This window comes from Chinchilla lanigera, unplaced genomic scaffold, assembly GCF_000276665.1.
Source record: "Chinchilla lanigera isolate Chin_1 unplaced genomic scaffold, ChiLan1.0 scaffold00183, whole genome shotgun sequence".
Taxonomy (NCBI): domain Eukaryota; kingdom Metazoa; phylum Chordata; class Mammalia; order Rodentia; family Chinchillidae; genus Chinchilla; species Chinchilla lanigera.
The window spans coordinates 785,674-806,342 of record NW_004955584.1 but is presented as its reverse complement, the minus strand read 5'-3'; the positions used below and the strand labels follow the sequence as shown (position 1 = coordinate 806,342).

Below are 20,669 nucleotides of genomic sequence, written 5' to 3'. Positions count from 1 at the left end.
TTTCTTTCTTTCTTTCTTTCTTTCTTTCTTTCTTTCTTTCTTTCTTTCTTTCTTTCTTTCTTTCCTTTCTTGCATTTTCCCCCTCTCTACAGAGAGTGAACCAAGAACTTTCACCCTTGATGACATCACCAGCCATGTTTCTTTATTTTTCATTTTGGGAAAGGTCTTAATAAGTCGCCAGGATGGCCTTCAACTTGCAGGTCTCCTGTCTCATCTTCCTGAGAAGGTGGAATGAAAGGTATACAACATCATGCCCAGATCAATGATTTTAGTTTTTTTTTTTTTGGAATCTGGGAATCGAACTCAGGACCTTGCAGTTGCCAGGCAGGTGCTATGCCACTAAGCTATATCCCCGGCCCAGTGATTTTTTTTTTGTTGTTTTTTGTTTTTTTTCTCCAGTACTGGGAACCGAACTCACGACCTTGCGCTTGCCATCTGGCCCAGTGATTTTTGTTTTGATGGGGAGTAAATGCCTTTCTACTCTCATAGAAGAGTCCACTATGGACAGATAACATTATTGAGCTAGAATTGGCCCTATTTACAGTCACATCCACCTCAAGGTGCCACAGAGACAAAATCCTTGCCCCCAGTCCATCTGTGCACCAAGGATACCTACCTGGATGCCATCCTTCAAGTGAATCATCATTCTGTGCCCCAAAGAGGGATGAGGGTCCATTGTGCCAATGTGGACAAAGTTAAACTGGCCCTCTGGGCTCTGCTGTCTTTGGAAAACATCGAATTTTGCCACCAAATCTCCGTTGGCATCGAACGCGATGTGGGTCCCATCAGGGGTCTGGAAGCGCACCTTCCTGAGGGCGTGAAGGAGCTGGGGGAGGAGGCTGACATGTAGCCTGGCCAGGGCCCCGGCTGGGGGACAGAGATTTGAGCTCCAGGTAGCACCAACTGGCACAGGGGGCCAGGAAAATGTTCCACTTTACCTTCTTGTAAAATCAAAAGGAAAGTTTAAAAATGTATACTTTTTATAGAGCCATATTTAGTAATGAATCAGATCATTCTTACTGCTATAAGGAGGTCATCAATTAAATTTTCATTACTGTTGCATGGAGGCAGGAACCCAGGACACTGTGTCTGCTGTGTCCCATCCTGAGCTTCACGTCCTATTCTGAGCTCAGTGCATTCTCCATGCATGGTGTCCACAGAGGCCCTGCCTGCTGTGCTCCCAATCCCACTCCAGACGCTGCCACCAAACCAGCTGCAGCCCTGCCTGGGCTCTTGTCCTTTGCGGGGCCTTGGCACAGGCTGGCCCTGGGGCCACCACTCTCCTCCTATGGCAGCAGCTTTCTGTGCAGGCTGGATCTCAGGTTCCTCTTCCTTGAGATCTAACCTGGCCCTCCACTCATTCCCTATCTCACCGCATGCAGACATCTCATGCTGGTGGATTCTATCCTCTCTGCCCTGCCCCACAGCCAGGCATCCTCAGTGTCCATGCATTCAGAGCCATGTGTTCTCAGTCCCCAACAAGGTGAGGTCCTTTAATCAGAGTGGAGGCCACAACAGCACCCCTTCCTTGCTCAGTCTCCACTCTGGCCTCTCAGGCCAGCAGCATACCCTCATGAGATGGCTCTCCACTCCAGGCAGAGGATGTCCACCTCAGTCCACCTGGGCTGCAAGTAGATGGTGAAGATGCTCTTCACAACCTCCTTGTCCTCCCACCCATTAGATGGCAGGATGTCAGAGTTAGCAGACATCACACATTGAGGAGGAAGGTTAGAAATCCAGGCATTAAACAGATTGCAGCAAATCATCAAGAAGATTATGCTCCATGACTAAGTAGGATTCATTCCAGGGATGCAGGGATGGTTTAACAGGCAAATTAGTAAATGTAATACCCCATATTAAGAGAACCAAAGATAAAAATCACATGATCGTCTGAATAGATGAAGAAAAAGCATCTGACAAAGTTCAACAACTATTCATGATAAAACCCCTACAGAAAATTGGAATAGATGGTCTTTATCTCAATCTAATAAAAGCCATCTGTAACAAACCAACAGCCAACATCATTTTAAATCAACAAAAACTGAAAACTTTCCCTCTAAAATCAGGTAGAAGACAAGGATAGCTACTATTACCACTGTTATTCAATGTATTTCTGGATACATTAGACAGAGCAATTAGAGAAAGAAATAAAATGAATAAGAATAGGAAAGGAAGAATTTCAGTTATCATTATACATAGAAGATCCCAATAACGCCACCAAAAAACTTCTAGATTTAAGAACCAAATTCAGTTGTATAACTGGATACAAAGTCAGCCCTTAAAAATCAATAGCATTCTTGTGCACAAATAGGAAACACACTGAGAGAGAAACTAGGGAAACCACAACTTTCACAGTAGCATAAAAAGTGAAATACTTAGGAATCAATCTAAAAAGGAAGTAAAAGAACTTTACACTGAAAACTACAGCACTCTAAAAAGGGAGATTACAGAGGATACCATAAAATAAGATATCTCTTGTTCTTGGGTAGGAAGAACCAACATAGTGAAAATGGCCATACTTCCAAAATTGTTCTACAGATTCAATGCAATTCCATTCAAAATGCCAGTAGCATATTTCACTGAATTAGAGAAAACAGTCCTAAAATTCATTTGGAACCAGAAAAGACCTAGAATAGCAAAAGCAATTCTGGGCAATGAAGGCAAGACAGGGGGCATTGTAGTCCCTGACTTGAAATTATAGGGCAAAGCTACCATGATAAAAACAGCATAGTACTGGTAAAAAACAAATAAACCATCCTAGGATCAATGGAATAGATTAAAAGATTCAGACACAACTCCGTACACATTCAGCCACCTAGTGTTTGAAAAGGGAATCAAGCACCTTCACTGGAAGAAAGATAATCTCTGTGCCAGAAAAATTGGCTTTCTGCATGTCAAAGATTAAAACTAGACCCATATCTTTCAGCAGGCTCTAAACTAAAATTAAAATGGATCAAAGATCTAAACATTAAAACAGAAACATGAAACTGGCTAGAAGAGAGAATAGATGGAACTCTTGAAGACATGGTATAGGCAAAGACTTTATGAACAAAACCCTGGTTGCACAGGAAATATCACAAAGAATCAACAACTGGGATCTCATATTATTAAAAAGGTTTTGCACAGCAAAAGAAACTGCCAACTGAGTGAAGAGGCAACACACAGAGTGGGAAAAAATTTGCCAGCTGTTCTTCAGACAAAATATATAAAGATCTCAAAAAATCAAACTCCTCAAATTTAGAGACCCAATCCAAAAAAGGGGCATTGAAATGAAGACACTCTTCAGATGAAGAAGTAGAAACAGCAAATAAATACATGAAAAAAGTTCAACATCACGGATCATTTGAGAGATGCAAATTAAAACAACACTGAGATTCCACCTCACTCCAGGAAGAATGGTTGTCATCAAGAAATCAACCAATGACAAATGCTGGAGGGGTGGTGGGGAAAAAGGAACCCTTTACTCACTGTTGGTGGTACTGTATACTGGTGCAACTACTGTGGAAATCCATGTGGAGATTCCTCACAAAACTAAACATAGAGGTTCCATAGAGCTTCCATTTGACCCAGTATTCCCCTTCTTGGTATCTTCCTGAAAGAACTAAAAGCATCATACCACAGTGAAATATACACATGTCTATAGCAGCCAGTTTGTAAAAGTTAAATCTTGGAAACAACAGTTTGTAATAGTTAAATCTTGGAAGATTTAGTTTCCCTTTTCAGTTGAGCACAGTTGGTAATAATTAAATCTTGGAAACAACTGTTTGCCCACCAGCTGATGGGTGGATATCAAAAATGTGTTCTTTAAATAATGGAGTACTACTCAGCCAGAAAGAAGGGTAAACTTGAGACTTTTCTAGGTGAATGGATGCACCTTGAGATCATGCTTTTAAATGAAATAAATTGGACACACCTGTTTACATGTTGCATTGTTTCTCTGCTGTGAGAAAACAAATATATAAATATGGACCAAAATGTATACTAGATATTGAGAAATAGGAAGGAAATGTTCAAATGAGAAGGGGAACTAGGAAGGGGTAATGGAGGAAGGAAGGGAAAAGAAAAAGGAGAATGGAAGGAAGAAGTTGGAAAGAAAGATTTTGTAAATGAGAGGAGAAAGATTGAAGGGAGGGGACTGAGGAAAAAATCAAGATATGTACACGTACAAATTCCCTGTGATGCATGCAATCATTATATACCTCTAAAATGTATCAATAAAATTAAAATTAAAAAAAAATACTATAAAATACCTGCTGACATTTTATAGAATTGCATGAAATCCACGGATCAATTTGAGGAGAATGCCATTGTAACGATATTGAGTCTTCCATTCTCTGAAATGTTGCTGTTGTATATCTGTATTTAGTTAGGTATTTTTAAACTTCTCTTTTGAATATTTTGTAGCTTTTAATGATAGATGTCTTTGAATAACTTTGTTCCTGGATATTTGAAGTTATCCTGTGCTATAAGTAATAATTTTAATTCCCTAATTGATCTTAATATATAAAAACTAAATTAATTTTCCTACTTATCTTCTATCCAGTCATCTTTGCAAAATTCAACTTGTTCATTCTAGAAATTTATCTGTAGATGTAATAGCATTTTAGAACCATATGACCACATCATCTGTGAATAAAGAGAAGTTTGATTCTTCTTTTTTAAAAAATAAAAAATAACCCCCCCTCACGTTATAGGCACTTGTGCTGCTTTCCTCAGGCAAGTAGCCTGCTTTCCAATGCCCCCAACCACAGAGTTTCTCTCTACGGAGAAAGAACTCATAGAATATCCCACCTGTGAGCTCTCCTCTCAGGACAGCTACAAAGGTCCAGTGAAGCATCACTCTGGGCACACTAGCTTGGAGAGACCACAGGGAAAGCCCTGAGGAGACTGGATCATGAAGAACCCAGAGGTCAGGGACAAGGACATGGTTATCTGTGGTGGGGAAGCCTCCAGGTTGTGATATCTTCCTGGAGAGAGTAGGTGTGGCAAGGGGTCGTCCTCCATAAAACAGGTCACAGTGGATCAAACAACACCTTAGTGCACATAGCCTTGGCCCTCAGAGGGGGAATGGTGAGGAGTGAGCCTTGACACAGTCGAGAGGATAAGAAGACCTGGGCAGCTTAGAGACTTAGCCAGACCCTATCCAAAATAAAACAAAAAATGAGCTGTAGGCTTAGAGCCTTTGGAGCATACCCCTGGGCTAATCCACAGTGCTATAAAAAAGACTTATTAGTAACAGCATATCTCATGCATATAAGACACACACACAGAAGCTATTTGCTATTTATCTTAAATTCAGATATGGACCATATATTTATTATAAATCAATTATTGGTCACAAAACTCAAATTTGGGACACATACTAAAAACTATTCACACTAAATCTGACATTTGAATTTCCAGAGGCATCCAGGGCATGCTAAATGGAGCCATACCATAGGAATGGAATGCATCTGAGCCCACACAGCCAGTTTGGCTTTGGGACTTCTGGTCCAGTGTTCCTGCCAGACACCTCTGGTTGCACCTCTGGGTTGCATCCTGCTGAGAGTGTTGGCTCCCCTCCGTTCCCTGCTCACCTGCCAGGGCTGGAAGTGTTGGAGATCTCCACATGCCTTATCCTCGTGCTCACAGGACACCAGGTCCTGCAGGGCATGAGCAATGCTGTAGACGGCTGGGTAGGCAGCTTCCACTCTACTCACATCCTGGAAAGAATACTCATGGCTGCTGAGACTCTCATTACCTGAACAGAGGTGCACGTCCCTTGTCGCAGTGTCATTGCCATGTGGCCACTTGCACTTAAAGGTGGCTTCCCAAAACCTCCCCAGGAACATGTCCTCTGGGGTCTGGCCGGGGTGCAGCTGTGCAAAGAACTCAGGGAACCCATGTGCACGGCTGCTGTGCAGCATAAGACCGAATGCACCCTGCAGAACCCAGGAGGCACCCGGTGTGGCCAGGGCAATCACTGTGTGCCCGAGGCTCTCACTGACCCAGACCTGGCCAAGGACACAGGTGCCTACGAGGCGCTGCAGAACCAGTTGAATATTGCTGTTGCTCAGGAAGACCAGGACCCCTGTGGCCGTGCTCCTCTCCATCTTCCACACAACGGCATCAATCTTTTCAGGGGACTGAAGGGAAGGGACGTGCAGGTGGAACTCGACGCAAACACCTGCCTGGCCCAGCTCCTGGGTGGCCAGAGTGCCAGCCTGCTGCCCAAAGTCATCATCCTGGGCCAGAATGCCCACCCAGGACCATCCGAAGTGCAGCACCAGCTGGGTGACAGCGTAGGAGGATGTGAGGTCACTGGCACGGGTCCGCAGAAAGGAGGGGAACTGGGTCTTGTCACTGAGGCTGGGTAGTGTGGATGAATAGCTGACCTGTGGGGAGGTCCAGGGGACAGAAAACAAGGCCAGGGCTCAGAAACAAGCTGGTCACAGTTTAAATGAGGAATAAGGGAAGACTGAGGACAGACTGAGAGAGGCCAGTTCCCCTGTATGGCCTGGAAATTCTCACAGACTTGTCCCTCTAAGAACTACATTCCATGCCCATCCCCAGTCCTGGGCAGAGGGGAAGATATTCACTCAGGTCATAGCAACGGGAAGACAACATCATCCCTTAAGAAGCACAAGGGCAAGATACAGACCACAGTTTGAATGGAAACCAGAGTCCACTACCATGCTCCCTGCAAGAGACACACCTCACCCACAGAGATATACTTCCACTGAAATTGAAAAGATGAGAAACCATGTTTCGTGTAGCCAGAGCCCCCAAACTAGCAGGAGTAGTTACTCCAACACTTGACAGAGTGGACTTCAAACCAAAACTGGTCACGAAGGCCAAAAGACGTTATGACATAGCCAGGTGTGGTGGCACACCCTGTGATCTCAGCACTCAGGAGGCTGAGAGAGGAGGACTGCTACATGTTCAAGGTTAACCTGAGTTATATAGTGAGTTCAAGGCCAGCCTGAACTACATAGCAAGACCCTATCTCAACACTAAGCTAAACAATGACAAAACAAAGCAAAACAAAAGGTCATTGCATTAAAAAGAAATAAAGTCCATACATATTGCTAAGGGGGCCAATTCACAGAGACAGATAATAGCTGTAAGTATTAATGCACTAAATACCTGTGATACAATTTCATAAAGCAAAAACTACTTGACATGCAAGGACAGATAGAGACCATTACAATCATAATGGAAGATTTCAATATCCCTACTCACAATAGACAAATCAACCAGCAAAAACGTCAAAAAAAATCAGTTGAACCACATGAGTGAACAACTGGATTTAACAGATACTAGCACAATATTTTATCCAATAGCAGAATACACATTATACTCAACACCCACAGAACAATCTTCCAAGTAGTGTCTGAGACTATACAACAAGTCTCAATAGATAAAAAAAGAATTGGAATAATCTCTTGCATTCTATCAGATCACAGTGGGATGAACGTAGAAATCAACAGCAAAAGAAACCATAAAAACTAAACAGTCACATAGAAGTTAAATCATACATGCTGGGAAAGTAATAATCAAGGGTCAGAAAAGAAATCATGGAAGAAGTTTAAAAATTTCTGGACCCAGATAATAATGTAAACACAACATATCAAAACCTCTGAAACACAATGAAAGCAGTTCTGAGAAGGAAATTTATACTTCTGAGTGCTGACTGAGAAAAATGGGGTGATCCCAAATAAGTCACCTAATGATTAGAAAGGTACTAGAAAGAACAAGACCAATCCATATCGAAAACTTGTCAAAGGAAGTATATGTAATGAAATGAAAATGAATGAAAATCAGTGAAATGAAGAATACAAAAATACACACAATCAGTAAACGAATGAGTTGGACATTGTCAAACTTACCCTAAAAGAGGAGGAAGAGACCCACACCAATGTGATTAGATAAAAAGATGAAACCATAGCAGACACAACTGAAATCCAGTAAGTTATGAAAAACTATTTTGAAACTGATATTCCCCTAAACTGGAGAACCTGGAAGTAAAGGATATAACCTAATATATATTACTTATCAAAAAAGACCCAAGAAAATATAAAAATCTCAAGGAGACCAATAATAGCCAAAAATATTGATGCAGTAATAAATATTCTGCCAATGAAAACAAAGCCCAGAACCTGACAGACTCAACCACTGAATTAAATCAGAACTTCAGAAAAGAGCTAATGCCCATACTCCTAGACTGTTCCATGCAAGGTAAGAAACACTGCCAAATCACACCTGAAGCCAGCATTACCCCCAGTAACAGCACAGACACAGCACAGAAAATCTACCTCGACCAACCAATATTCTTATCCAAACTTGATGGAAAAATCTTCAACAAGATACTAGCAAATGGAATGCAAATCATTAAAAAGATCAAGTCATGACCATATATGGTATATGAATAGGAAAGACAGAACTAAAATTATCCTAGAGCTAACAAACAAATTCACCAAAGTGGCAGGACACAAAATCAATACACAAAACCAATAGCATTTATATGCACCAATAATGAACCCAAGGGGAAAGAAATCAGGAAAATAATCCCAATTTTGGTAGCATAAAAATTCAAACCTGGTAATCAACATAACCCAGGAGATAAAAGACCTCTATAATGAAAATTATAGTATTCTGAATAAGGAGATAGAGAAGAACAGTAATACATGGAAAGATAGGCAGAACTGGTCTCAGAATGGCCATTTTACCAAAAGTGACATATAGATTTAATGCAGTTCCTATAAAAATATCATCCACATTCTTTAAAGAACTAGAAAAAATAGTCTTAGAATTTGTATGAAGCCCAAAGTGGCCAGAATAGCCAAAACAATCTGAGCAAAAAGAGCAAAGTGGGAGGCAGTACAATCCCAAAAGTTAGGTTATACAATGAAGCTCTAGTAATGAAAACAGCTTGGTGAGACCGGCACAAAACTCATCACATAGAACAATGGAGTGGAGTAAAACACACAGAAACAACTTCAGCCACATTCAACCATCTCATCTTTGATAAAGGGACTAAATACGCTGGAGAGCCTCTTGCCCTGCCCTTTGCTTCCTGAGTGTCATGAGTGGAGAAGCTTTCACTTGCCGTACCCTTCCACCATGATGTTTCTGCTTTGGAGCCAGCTGAGCACGGACTGAAACCTCTCTAAGCAATGTATGCGGGAGACTTCTGGGAAGATAGAAGAGTGGTGGATAGCAGAGAAACAGCCTCCTTGAGATTTGGTGTCCAGATGCTGAAATACAGTAATGCATGTCAGAGAAGGAGGGAAGTGGGTCTCTGGGACCCAGCAAGGAACTGAAGAGAAAATTGAAGCCCACAGGGAGAGCAGAGACAGACCTCAATGTGGAAGAAACGGGTGGCAAGTGGGGCTTTCTCCCTGAGACCTGACCACTGTATGAGAGGGCAGCTGGAACCTGCAGATGCACAGCGACTACTGGCAACCCCAGAGGCCTCCACAGAGAAATGTGCTAGTTCCTTTTTCCTTTTTAACAATTTCTCCCCATTTCACACTCTCTATTGTACATTTTATTTATTTTTATTTTTATTTTTTTTTTGGTTTTTTGGTTTTTTTCTCCGGTATCGGGAACTGAACTCACGATCTTGCGCTTTCCGGGCAGGCGCTTTTGCCGCTGAGCTAAATCCCCAGCCCCTCTATTGTACATTTTAGACCTTATTTACTCTTTCAGGTTCTCACACCAGGGAGACAACGCGATGTTTACACATGTGAGTCTGATTTGTTTCACTAATGAATATGGTCTCAAGTTGCACCCATTTATCTATAAAAGTCTCAGATTTATCCTTCTTTATGGTTGAGTAGTACTCCATTGGATAAAAAGACCACATCTTTTTTATCCATTTCTTGGGTGGTAGGCATTTGTGTTGTTTCCAGGAGTTAGCCACTGCAAATTGTGCTGCTATGAAAATGGGAGCACATATATCACTGTGGTATGATATTTTTAATTCTTCTGGGAAGATATCCAGAAGGGGAATCGCTAGGTTGAACGGGACCTCTAATACCAGCTTTTTGAGGAATCACCATACTAATTTACACAGTGATTGCACCAATCTGCACTCCCACCAACAGTGGAGAAGGGTTCCTTTTTCCCCACAACCCCTCCAGCATTTGTTATTCATTGATTTCTTCATGAAGGCCATTTTTTCTGGAGTAAGACAGAATCTCAGTGTTGTTTTAATTTGCGTATCTCAAATGACCAATGATGTTGAACACCTTTTTACATTGTATTGGTTACTTTTCTCGCATTGCTGAGACAAAATACCTGACACCCAGCATTAAGGAAGGAAAGGTTTATTTAGCTCACAGTTTGTGGAGGTTTCAGTCAATACTCAGCTGGCTCCAAGGCAGGGTGGCACATGGCAGAAGGCAACAGTTCATGGTGGCTGAAGATAGAAAAAGTAACAAGAGCAAAAGGAAGGAGCAGCAGCGGGGAGAGCAAGCCTCTTTCCCTCCCTTACATTGCATGCAAACTACCTGCCCCAGGGCAGGTGTAGCACTCACATCCATAATTCCAACATTGGACCATGAATCAAACATAACTCTAGAAGCCTGTCCCATGACTGCATGAGGCTTTGGGGGGACATTCAGACACAAACCATAACACATATATTCATTTGCCATTTGAATTTTTTCATCTGAGAAGTTTGTATTCATCTCAGATGCCTATTTTTGGATTGGGTCTTTGAATGTATGTGGGGGAGTCTGATTGTTTTCAGTTCTTTATATGTTCTAGATAGAAATCCTTTGTCTGAGGGACAATTGGCTGGAATTTTTTTCCAATGTGTGGGTTGTCTTTTCACTCTGTTTGTTATTTCTTTTGATGTACAGTTTTTTAATAAAATGAGGCCTCAGTTGTTTGAAGTATTCCCATGCAGTTTGGATTTTGTTCATGAATTCTCTACTTACATCTATGTCTTCAAGATTTCTACTTACTTTCTCTACCAGTAGATTGAGTGTTTCTGTTTTAATATTTAGATATTTAATCCATTTTAACTTGAGTTTAGTGCATAGATATGGTTGTAGTTTTAGTCTTCAGCATATAGGGAGCCACTTTTACAAACACTATGCATTAAACATGTTTGGCTGCTTCGATCTGTTCCACTGATCCTCAGCTCTGTTTTTCTGTCAGTACCATGCTGATTTTATCACAGTAGTCTTGTAGTATAATTTCAAGTCAGGGATTGTGATGCCTCCTTCCTTTCCTTTGTTGCCCAGAATTGCTTTTGCTATTCTAGGTCTCTTCTGGTTCCAAATACATTTTAGGGGTATTTTCTCTAGTTCTCTAAGGTATGCTAATGGTATTTTGATTGAGATTGCTTTACATCTGTATAACACTTTTGGGAATATGGCCATTTTCGCTATGTTGGTTCTTCCTATCCATGAGCAAGGGATATCTTTCTATTTTCTGATATCCTCTTTGATCTCCCTTTTCATATTTTTTTTGGTACCGGGAATTGAACTCAGGACCCCGCACTTGCCGGGCAGGTGCTTACGCCACTGAACTATATCCCAGGCTCTGATCTCCTTTTTCAGAGTACTGTAAATTTTAATGTATACATCTTTTACTTGTTTTGCTATATTGATTCCTAAGTATTTCATTTTTTTAGTATGCTATTGTGAAGGGTGTGGTTTCCCTAATTTCTCTGAGTAAGTTTGTTGTTCATGTACAGGAATGCTATTGATTTTTGAGTGTTGGGTTTGTATCCAGCGATGCTACTGAATTTGGTTATTAAACCTAGACATCTTTTGGTGGAGTTTTTGGGGTCTTCTATGTAGAATATCATGTCACTTGTGAAGAATGATAATTTAACATCTTCCTTTGCTATCTTTATTTTTTATTTCTCACTCTTTTCTAATTGCTTCGGCTAATGTTTCCAGAGCTATATTGAATAGGAGTGGTGATAGTGGCTATCCTTGTCTTGTACCTGATTTTAGGGTGAAAGCTTTTAGTTTTTGTCCATTTAATATGATGTTGGCTTTTGTTTTGTTATATGTGGCTTTTATCAGATCAATGTAAAGGCCATCTATTCTGATTTTCTGAGGCCCTGATTGATTCACTGTTGAATTCTACAAGAAATTTAGACAAGATATAATGGTGCTATTTTCAAACACTTTAATGAAAGTGAAAGGGAAGAAATACTCCCAAATTCATCCCTAGAATCAAAAATTACTCTGATACCAAAACCAGAGAAAGACCTAACCAAAAAACCGAGCTACAGGCCAATTTCCATAAGGAATATAGACGTAAGATTCCTCAGTAAGATATGGGCAAAGAGAAGGCAACAAATCATACATAGTATTATATACCATGAGCAAGTAGGATGCATCCCAGGGATGCAAGAATGATTCAACATATACAAATAAGTATATAATTCACTATATTAACAGAACCAAGGACAAAACCATATAATCGTCTCAATAGATGCATAAAAAGCATTTGACAAAGTCCAACAACCATTCATGATAAACCCCTACAGAAAACTGGAACAGATGGTCTTTATCTCAATCTCATAAAAGCCAGTTATGACAAACCAACAGCCAACACCATACTAAATGGCCAAAAACTGAAACCTTTCACTCTAAAATCAAGGACAAGACAATTTCCATCCTTGTATGATCTTTGAGCTCGATGTCCACAATCACCACTCTTATTCAATACAGTTCTGGAAATATTAGTCTAAGCAATTAGACAAGAGAAAGAAATAAAATGAAAAAGGATAGGAAAGAAAAAAGGAAAATTATCATTATTTGTGGATGACATGATACTCTACATAGAAGACCTCAAGAACTCCACCAAAAGACTTATATTTTTTATTTTATGGAAAATAATAAAACAAAAATTCAAAACAAAGTAATAGGATAATAACAATAGTTAATACATTGCATATTGTTATCTTCAAAGTAGTAAATCAGAGTACAAGATATGGGCACAAAATTATCCAAATGACATTAGCACAAATAATTCTTTTCAGTGATCTAAGACAAACTAGTAATATAACTATCTTGTATTTTGTTTTTTCCTTTTCCCTTCCTTCCTTTCCCCTTTCCCTAATCCTAATTCCTCTTTCCTTTTGAACAATTTCTTCCCACCTCACAATATCTATTGTACAGTTTGGACTTTATTTACTCTGTCAGTTTCTCACACCAGGAAGACAACATGATGTTTATACATATGAGTCTGATTTATTTCACTAATGAGTATGGTCTCAAGTTGCATCCATTTATCTATAAAAGTCTCAAGTTTATCCTTTATGGCAGAGTGGTACTCCATTGTATAAAAAGACCACATCTTTTTTATCCATCCATCAGTTGATGGGCATTTTGGTTGTTTCCAAGATTTAGCTATTACAAATTGTGCTTCTAAAACATCATAGTACTGGTGATAAAAAAAAACAGACCTAGGGATCAGAGGAACAGACTGAAAGGTGCAGAAACAAGTTCAAACACACTCAGCCACCTTACCTTCATTGAAAGAGAGATAGCCTCTTTAATTAATGGTACTGGAAAAACTGGCTTTCCATATGCCAAAGATTAAAATTAGACTCGTATCTTTCACCAGGCTCTAAACTAAACTTGAAATGGATCAAAGATCTAAACATTAAAACAGAAACAGTAAAATGACTGGAAGATAGAATAAGTAGAACTCTTGAATACATGAGTATAGGCAAAGACTTTATGAACAAAACCCTGATCGCACAGAAAATATCACAAAGAATCAACAACTGGGATCTCATCTTATTAAAAAGCTTTTGTACAGCAAAGGAAACCACCAACAGAGTGAAGAGACAACACACAGAGTGGGAAAAATTTGCCAGCTGTTCTTCAGATAAATATATAAAGATCTCAAAAAATCACCCCCCCCAAATTTAAAGACCCAGTCCAAAAAAGGGGCATCTGAAATGAAGACACTCCTCAGATGAAGAAGTAGAAACATCAAATAAATACATGAAAAAAATTCAACATCACTGATCACTTGAGAGATGCAAATTAAAACAACACTGAGATTCCACCTCACTCCAGGAAGAATGGTTGTCATCAAGAAATCAACCAATAACAAATGCTAGTGGGGCTGTGGGGAAAAAGGAACCCTTTACTCACTGTTGGTGGTAGTGTAGACTGATGTAACCACTGTGGAAATCCATGTGGAGATTCCTCACAAAACTAAACATAGAGGTTTCATTTGACCCAGTATTCCCCTTCTTGGTATCTTCCTGAAAGAACTAAAAGCATCATACCACAGTGAAATATACACACCCATGTCTATAGCAGCACAGTTTGTAATAGTTAAATCTTGGGAACAACCGTTTGCCCACCAGCTGATGAATGGATATAGAAAATGTGGGTTTTTTTTTTTTAATGTAATGGAATACAACTCAACCACAAAGAAGGGTAAACTTGAGACGTTTCTAGGTAAATGGGTGGACCTCGAGACCATACTCATAAGTGAAATAAATTGGACACACCTGTTTAAATACCACATTGTTTCTCCGGTGTGAAAAACCTCTGGCGTGAGAAACCCAAAGTGTAAATAAGGACAAAAATGTACAATAGATATCGGAAAGCAGTAAGATAATGTTCAAATGGGGGGGAGCTGGGGGGGAAGGGAAAGGCAGCAAGGGACAAGAAAAAAGAGAATAGAAGGAAAAAATGGACACAAACCTTTTGTAAATAAGAGGGGAAGAATGATTGAAGGGACTGTAGGGAAATGGGAAAAGAAGAAGCAATAAGATATATCGTGTACAGGTGCAAATTTTCTGCAATGAATGTTATCATTATATATATCTAAAATGTATCAATTAAAAAACTGTACCAACATGGTGAAACATTTGCAATCCAGTTCAGAAAAAAGGAGAATAGAAGAATATCCTCCCATGCCTGAAGAGAAGGATTCAATGGAGACACTGACACTATGCTCTCCTGCTTGAGCCAGAGACGTTTTCATTCACTTATTCAGAATTATATTAATTTTTGTAGCATAAATAAAATAAAACAAAATGTAAAAAAATGCATTGGGGAGGGGGAGGACAGGGTGAGGTAGTAAAAGTGATTAAGATGCAGTATGTATATTTACCAATTGCTCAAGATGATTATAATGTTACAAATTGTATGTAACACAAACATATACCAATAAAAATAATACTAGAATAATTTTTAAAAAGTTTACCTCCCCATATAAAATGGCATGTGATTTCTCTTTGCTAAGTGGCATCTACAGACTTTTAAACCTCTATGAGTTTCTTGCATACAAAACATGTCCCTAGATAGATGTCCGGGATGATATTTTCAGTAAACCCCAGCTGTTGTGTATGACTTCCTTCTCCCACTCTTCTGACCTGCTCATGCAATGGAACTGCCAGATGTTGATCTCAGGAAAGATTTCTGTGTGCCTGGCAGGGGCGTCTAGGCTAGTCATGACAGAAGGTGGGGTGCACTGCCATGCTGGGTGAGCACAGGACAAGGCACGTGCACACATAATGTGACCTCACCTGGGGCGGATGGCACTCGAAGCATGGCCCTGAGAAAAGTGAGATGGGTTTTGGTCTGACTCCAGGTTGAGACTCTGTAATCACGCTGCCTGACCTCCGGGACCAAAACGGGATCCTATATTTTTCCCCCACTTTTTCTCTTTTTTTGTTTCTCTCTTCATCTCTTTCCAAAAGTATACAAGGTGGATAGTGAAGGTATGCCGTACATTTTAAAAGATGATGGAGAACCCAGTATCTTTTCCCAAAATGTCTCTTTCAGGTTATATTTTATGAACTTGGGAGCAATTTAAGATGGAGGATTTTTGAAGGATGATTTTTCTCCAAGTATAAGTAAAGATTAAAAAGACAAGACCTCAAGCTTGGTTTTACAGGGACAAAAAGTAAACAAAGATCCCATCTAACATTTTACAGCCCTCTCTCTCTTTTTTGACTTCTATTGATTATATGTATAGTGTTAACTATCAAGAAAAAGGTACTCAGGATAGTTCAGAATATTAAAGAAAATACTGTTACAACTTTGTTTTTTTTTTTAAAAAGGAGTGTTAATTGATACTTCTTAGGGAAAGTTCTCATTGACTACACTATTTATAGTTATAAACTTAAAGAAAAAATCAGTTTATTATAATCACCAGTCTAGGGGCTGGGGATCTAGCTCAGCGGCACAGCACCTGCCTGGCAAGCGTGAGGTCATGAGTTCGATTCCTGGTACTGGAAAAAAAAAACCAAAAAACCAAAAAACACAAAAAAAATTCACCAAATCTAATGTACCTAAAGTGGACTCAGTGTGATTGTTTTGTGTCCTACTTGTCTTGTTTGTCTGCTTACTCATCCACATCTTTTTTTTTTTTTTTCCCGGTACCGGGAACTGAACTCACGACCTTGCGCTTGCCAGGCAGGCGCTTTTGCCGCTGAGCTAAGGCTGCTTGACTTGAAAAATATTTTTGAGCTCATATCAATTTCATTTTGTCATTTTTATTTTTTTGCCCTTACAAACACCTGTTAGGGCCCTTGATAAGAAAATAGTTATACAGACAACAAGGGTAAAAAAAACTCACTTAGAATATTGCAGAGTAAAAACTGCTACATTCAAGGCTTATAAAACTTGCAAATAAGAACCTTAAAGTTGGAGAGCATAGAGGTTACATGTGTTAGGTTAATATGTACATCAACTTCCAGGTGTGTAATCCTCTCAAACTTCTGTATAAGTTGGTTTATAGATAAATGAACATTTATGATATTAGCTCAAATATTTTGTGTCCACATGTCTTAACTGAGAGCTAATCTAAGTTGTCTGTTAAGAGTAAAAATGTCTTTAAATTAGTGATATGTTCCTGACAGTTTGTCAGTTTGTTAGCCAATAAAGATAATATCCACCTTTAATAAATTAGTTTTATAAATGCAATGCCCATTGCTGTGTATATAATAATTTAAGATTTTATAAGGACTATATATACATATATCTTATGAATATTAACTAGGCTATACTTTGTTTCTCATAAATAATCTGAAGTAATTGTTAAATAAGTCAATAAATAAAAATGGAATTAATGCTGACACATGTTCATAACAATATCTCACTCATCAAGTGATGGATATAAATTCAAATACTCTTCACTTCTTAAGGCTATAAAAGGAGAATAAATATCTGGCCACTTAATGTGTCTTTATGAATTGCTTATATATAAAAGTGTCAGATTGCTTTCTTAGGTTTACTAAGAGTTAAATAATTTCATATTTAATAAATAGTGTAAAAAATATAAATGTATACAGAGTCTGCCCAAAAGATGTGCACACACTTCAGCAGTTTGCTGTACTAATAAATGTCCTGAAGCTAAGGGTCACAGCTTTGAGCACCTCTTGTAACTGTAGAGGTCAACGGTAACTTACATTAATCTCATGATGTCTCAGTGAACTTAGTATTAAAACATGTATACAAATTTTTCTTGTCATGATTTGTATACTTTTGTTGGACTCTGTATACTTAATATAATTTCATCTATAGCTATATCTGTATCGTTTATATCTACATCTGCATTTATCTAATCTGTAGTTCACTAATGCTTTTGTTCGCAAACAATTTGGTCCACAAACAGCAGCATTTGGCAAAATTTTTTTTCTGTGTGAGCTCCACATCAAGTGACAGACGCGACCATGGGCACCTTTCCCAACACACACAAACAGGGCTAGTTTCCAAAATTGTAAAACAAATTAAGTTCATGAGCCAAGATAGACAGATAAAACTAGCGATGGATATATCTGAAGAGAAATTATGTTCTGAGTCTAAACATGAATGTTAAACGTTTGCAGAGTTAAGACTACATAAGTTTAATGCATATAGAATAAACTACAGATGCTTTCTTTCATACAATATATATCATATCTAGCTCTTAAACATAAAAAATAATCACAATTTTTAACATCTCCTTAAATCTGTTGCTGCCATTCAAAACAGGATCTTCATCTATTGGATTTGACTAAAGAAGCATTCAGTTATTCAGTAAATGAGATAGAGGCCAGCTTGGTAGTCCACACCTGTAACCCCAGTACTCAGAGGGCTGAGGTAGGAGAATCACTGGGAATTTGAGGCCAGAGAGGACTACATGGTGAGTTTAAGTCCATACTAAACTACAAAGCGAGACACAGTCTCTAAAAACCAAAACAAACAAACAAACAAACAAACAAACAAATAAATGAATGAATAACACACACAAGCATATTGGGAAATAAGTCTATTTATGGTCAGCAACACCGTTTTCTAAGGTCTAGGAAGTATATAGGTATTCTCTGACTCACGTCAGTATTATTACATTACGTAAATCTGTTAAAGGAATCTAAATTTTGCTTTAAAAGTGAAAGCTAAGTGAATATATGTAACAGATTTTTAAATAGCTCTGATGCTAATTATTACTAGCCTCTTGGTGTATTAAATGCATTTATGTTTCCCAAGTGTACAAGCCCTCTGAAGCACAAAATTTAGGAGAACATATTACAATGCTGGTATTTTCAAACAGAATTGTGTATAATGATAGACTTTTTCAGGCTTCTGTTTATGTGACTATTGCTTAATTGTATTGTGAGAGTTAGATGTCCCCAAACACTATACGTTATAGATAGTGACAGTCTAATATTTAAAAATTAGGCTTTAGCCACTTATCATATACTTTTGTAAACAAATACATTCTACTCTAGAAGGCATTTTATTTTTAAAGAGTAAAAAATTTAGATGAGACTGAATATCACTTAATATTTTGTTACTGGATAAATGCAACCCGTTGATAAATGCCTTTATCCCAAGAGAGCATATAAATTATTCTTTTAGAGATAATAACAAGAATTTAATGGCTCTAGTATAATAAAGCCACCACAATTATTATGCTAAAATGCTATGTTTGCTCTTGATTTTAAATTTTCTTTGTGAAACTGTATAACTTTTATATGGTAATGTTCTACTTCTTCTCTAAAAGTTTCACCACCACTGCACTAACTGTTCCAAAAATGTGTTCTTTAGCCTCTCTTAGTATATTCCATTGTTTCATCTTAATGTAACTTCAAGTGCCACTCAGGTAAAGATTTAACTTCTTATATAGCTGTGCCTATAAAATAAAACTGGCAATATAAATATTCTAGCTACTCCAATTTGTTAACTTTGTGCTATAAACTAAATTTTTGTGATTCACTTCAGACTTTATTTATCTAGAACCAATCTTTACCAAACATCTTCAGGTCTGCAAAATAGAGGCCAGACGCAGGTTCTAACTTCTATGCTTGAAAAAAGTAATGGCCCAGTGGTCACAAAAGGAGAGACACTTTTGTTTAGTATATTCTCTCACTATTGTTATGCTGAAAAATTTTAAATGGATGGCTTTAACAAGCAGGAAAAATGTGTATACTCTTAAACTCCAAGTGTTTTATTAAGGTAAACACCTCAAAATAAATAGAAGTTAATATTAAAGATAAAAGTTTTCTGTCAAATGCTCCTGAATGCTACCATTTTTGGAACCACTATTCTTCAACCTTTGACCTTTTATTTCTGGCCCAGGATTGCTTAATGTGGTTATAAAATGAAGATTAAACATCAATAACTTGCTAATGTCTTTGTTCGCCTTTCCAGATTACCAAAAGATGATGGTTTGATTAAACAACAAAACTCATCATCTTTTGTCTTCTTTTGATTAGTCCTGGTGAGAGCTTGGATTCCTGAAGGGGCGAGATCAATGCTCCTCTTCAAACTGAAGCAGTTATAAGAAAGTGGATCCTACTGAACACTTCAGAATGAAGGGTGAAAGTCTCAGGTATGGAAAACGTGATAGGATATAAGAAACAGAACAGATAACAAGGAGAATCATAACTAAAAATTGTACTTTGAGGAACAGTGCACCTTCCACTACAGAGTTGTAGCTACCCAAGGTGATTCATGTCAGCATTTCCTTTAAGCTCTTCTTGTTCCAAACCATCACACCCGAAATTGCTTAGGAATACTCTATGTCCATAAATTGGCTTAATTCAGAAACTAACAGGAACCTGATTCTAAGTTAAAGGAATAGGTTGAAAAAAAACCAAAGGAATGTTTTCATTAGTTCTCTTTAAAAAAAAAAAAGTAGACTGATACCTGAAAATAGGCTAGCAGGCATTGGTCTGTGGGCCAATTTTCCTGGTGCTTTCACCCCTTGAACAGAAGCATGAATATTCCCACCTCAAGAAAATAATTCTCTCTCTCTCGAGGCCTGCACTGTATTTCTGTCAGTGTGCACATTTGAATTTCTATCTAATAAAACCCTTGCTGTGCCTCTTACTGACTAATCCTGGAAATTCCTTTTCAACGATTGGAAGCTGTGAACCTGCAAATATTTTCAACGGATAGGGTGAGTTACAGTCCTTATCTCAGCTCTGAGAACCACCTCAAACCCTGGGATAGTGATCCCACTGCCTGGATTCAAGCTGCACCTCCAGCTCCTCCTGGCTGGGTGAGCTGGGACCGTCACTGAGTTTGATACAAAGCTGCCTGCTCACCCGTGTGGTGGGACCAGAGTTCTCCCACAGTGAGATTCCGTGGAGGAGAGCAGAGTCAGGTGTGGAATGTGACAGCAGGGACCTCCCCACAGCACGGCGGCTCAGTGCCACCACCCCCTCGGCCTCAGCGCCATCCTCCCTGCTTCTGAAGGGA

At 38.8% G+C, this 20,669-nt stretch overlaps 1 protein-coding gene across 2 annotated transcripts in view; it reads right to left on the bottom strand.

Moving 5' to 3' along the window:
- LOC102016964 (vomeronasal type-2 receptor 26-like) overlaps positions 1 to 20,669 on the bottom strand; it is a 45,934-nt gene that overhangs the window by 3,789 nt on the left and 21,476 nt on the right. Inside the window, exons 1-2 of one of the 2 annotated variants that reach the window (XM_013509866.1) lie at positions 5,577 to 6,400; positions 617 to 826 (exon numbers count right to left, since the gene is read on the bottom strand). In XM_013509866.1, the coding sequence (XP_013365320.1) occupies positions 617 to 826; positions 5,577 to 6,092 (726 nt within the window). In that variant the 5' untranslated portion in view covers positions 6,093 to 6,400. Of the gene's footprint in view, positions 1 to 616; positions 827 to 5,576; positions 6,401 to 20,669 lie in introns of those variants that run through there. The other variant, XM_013509867.1, reaches the window with a different exon arrangement.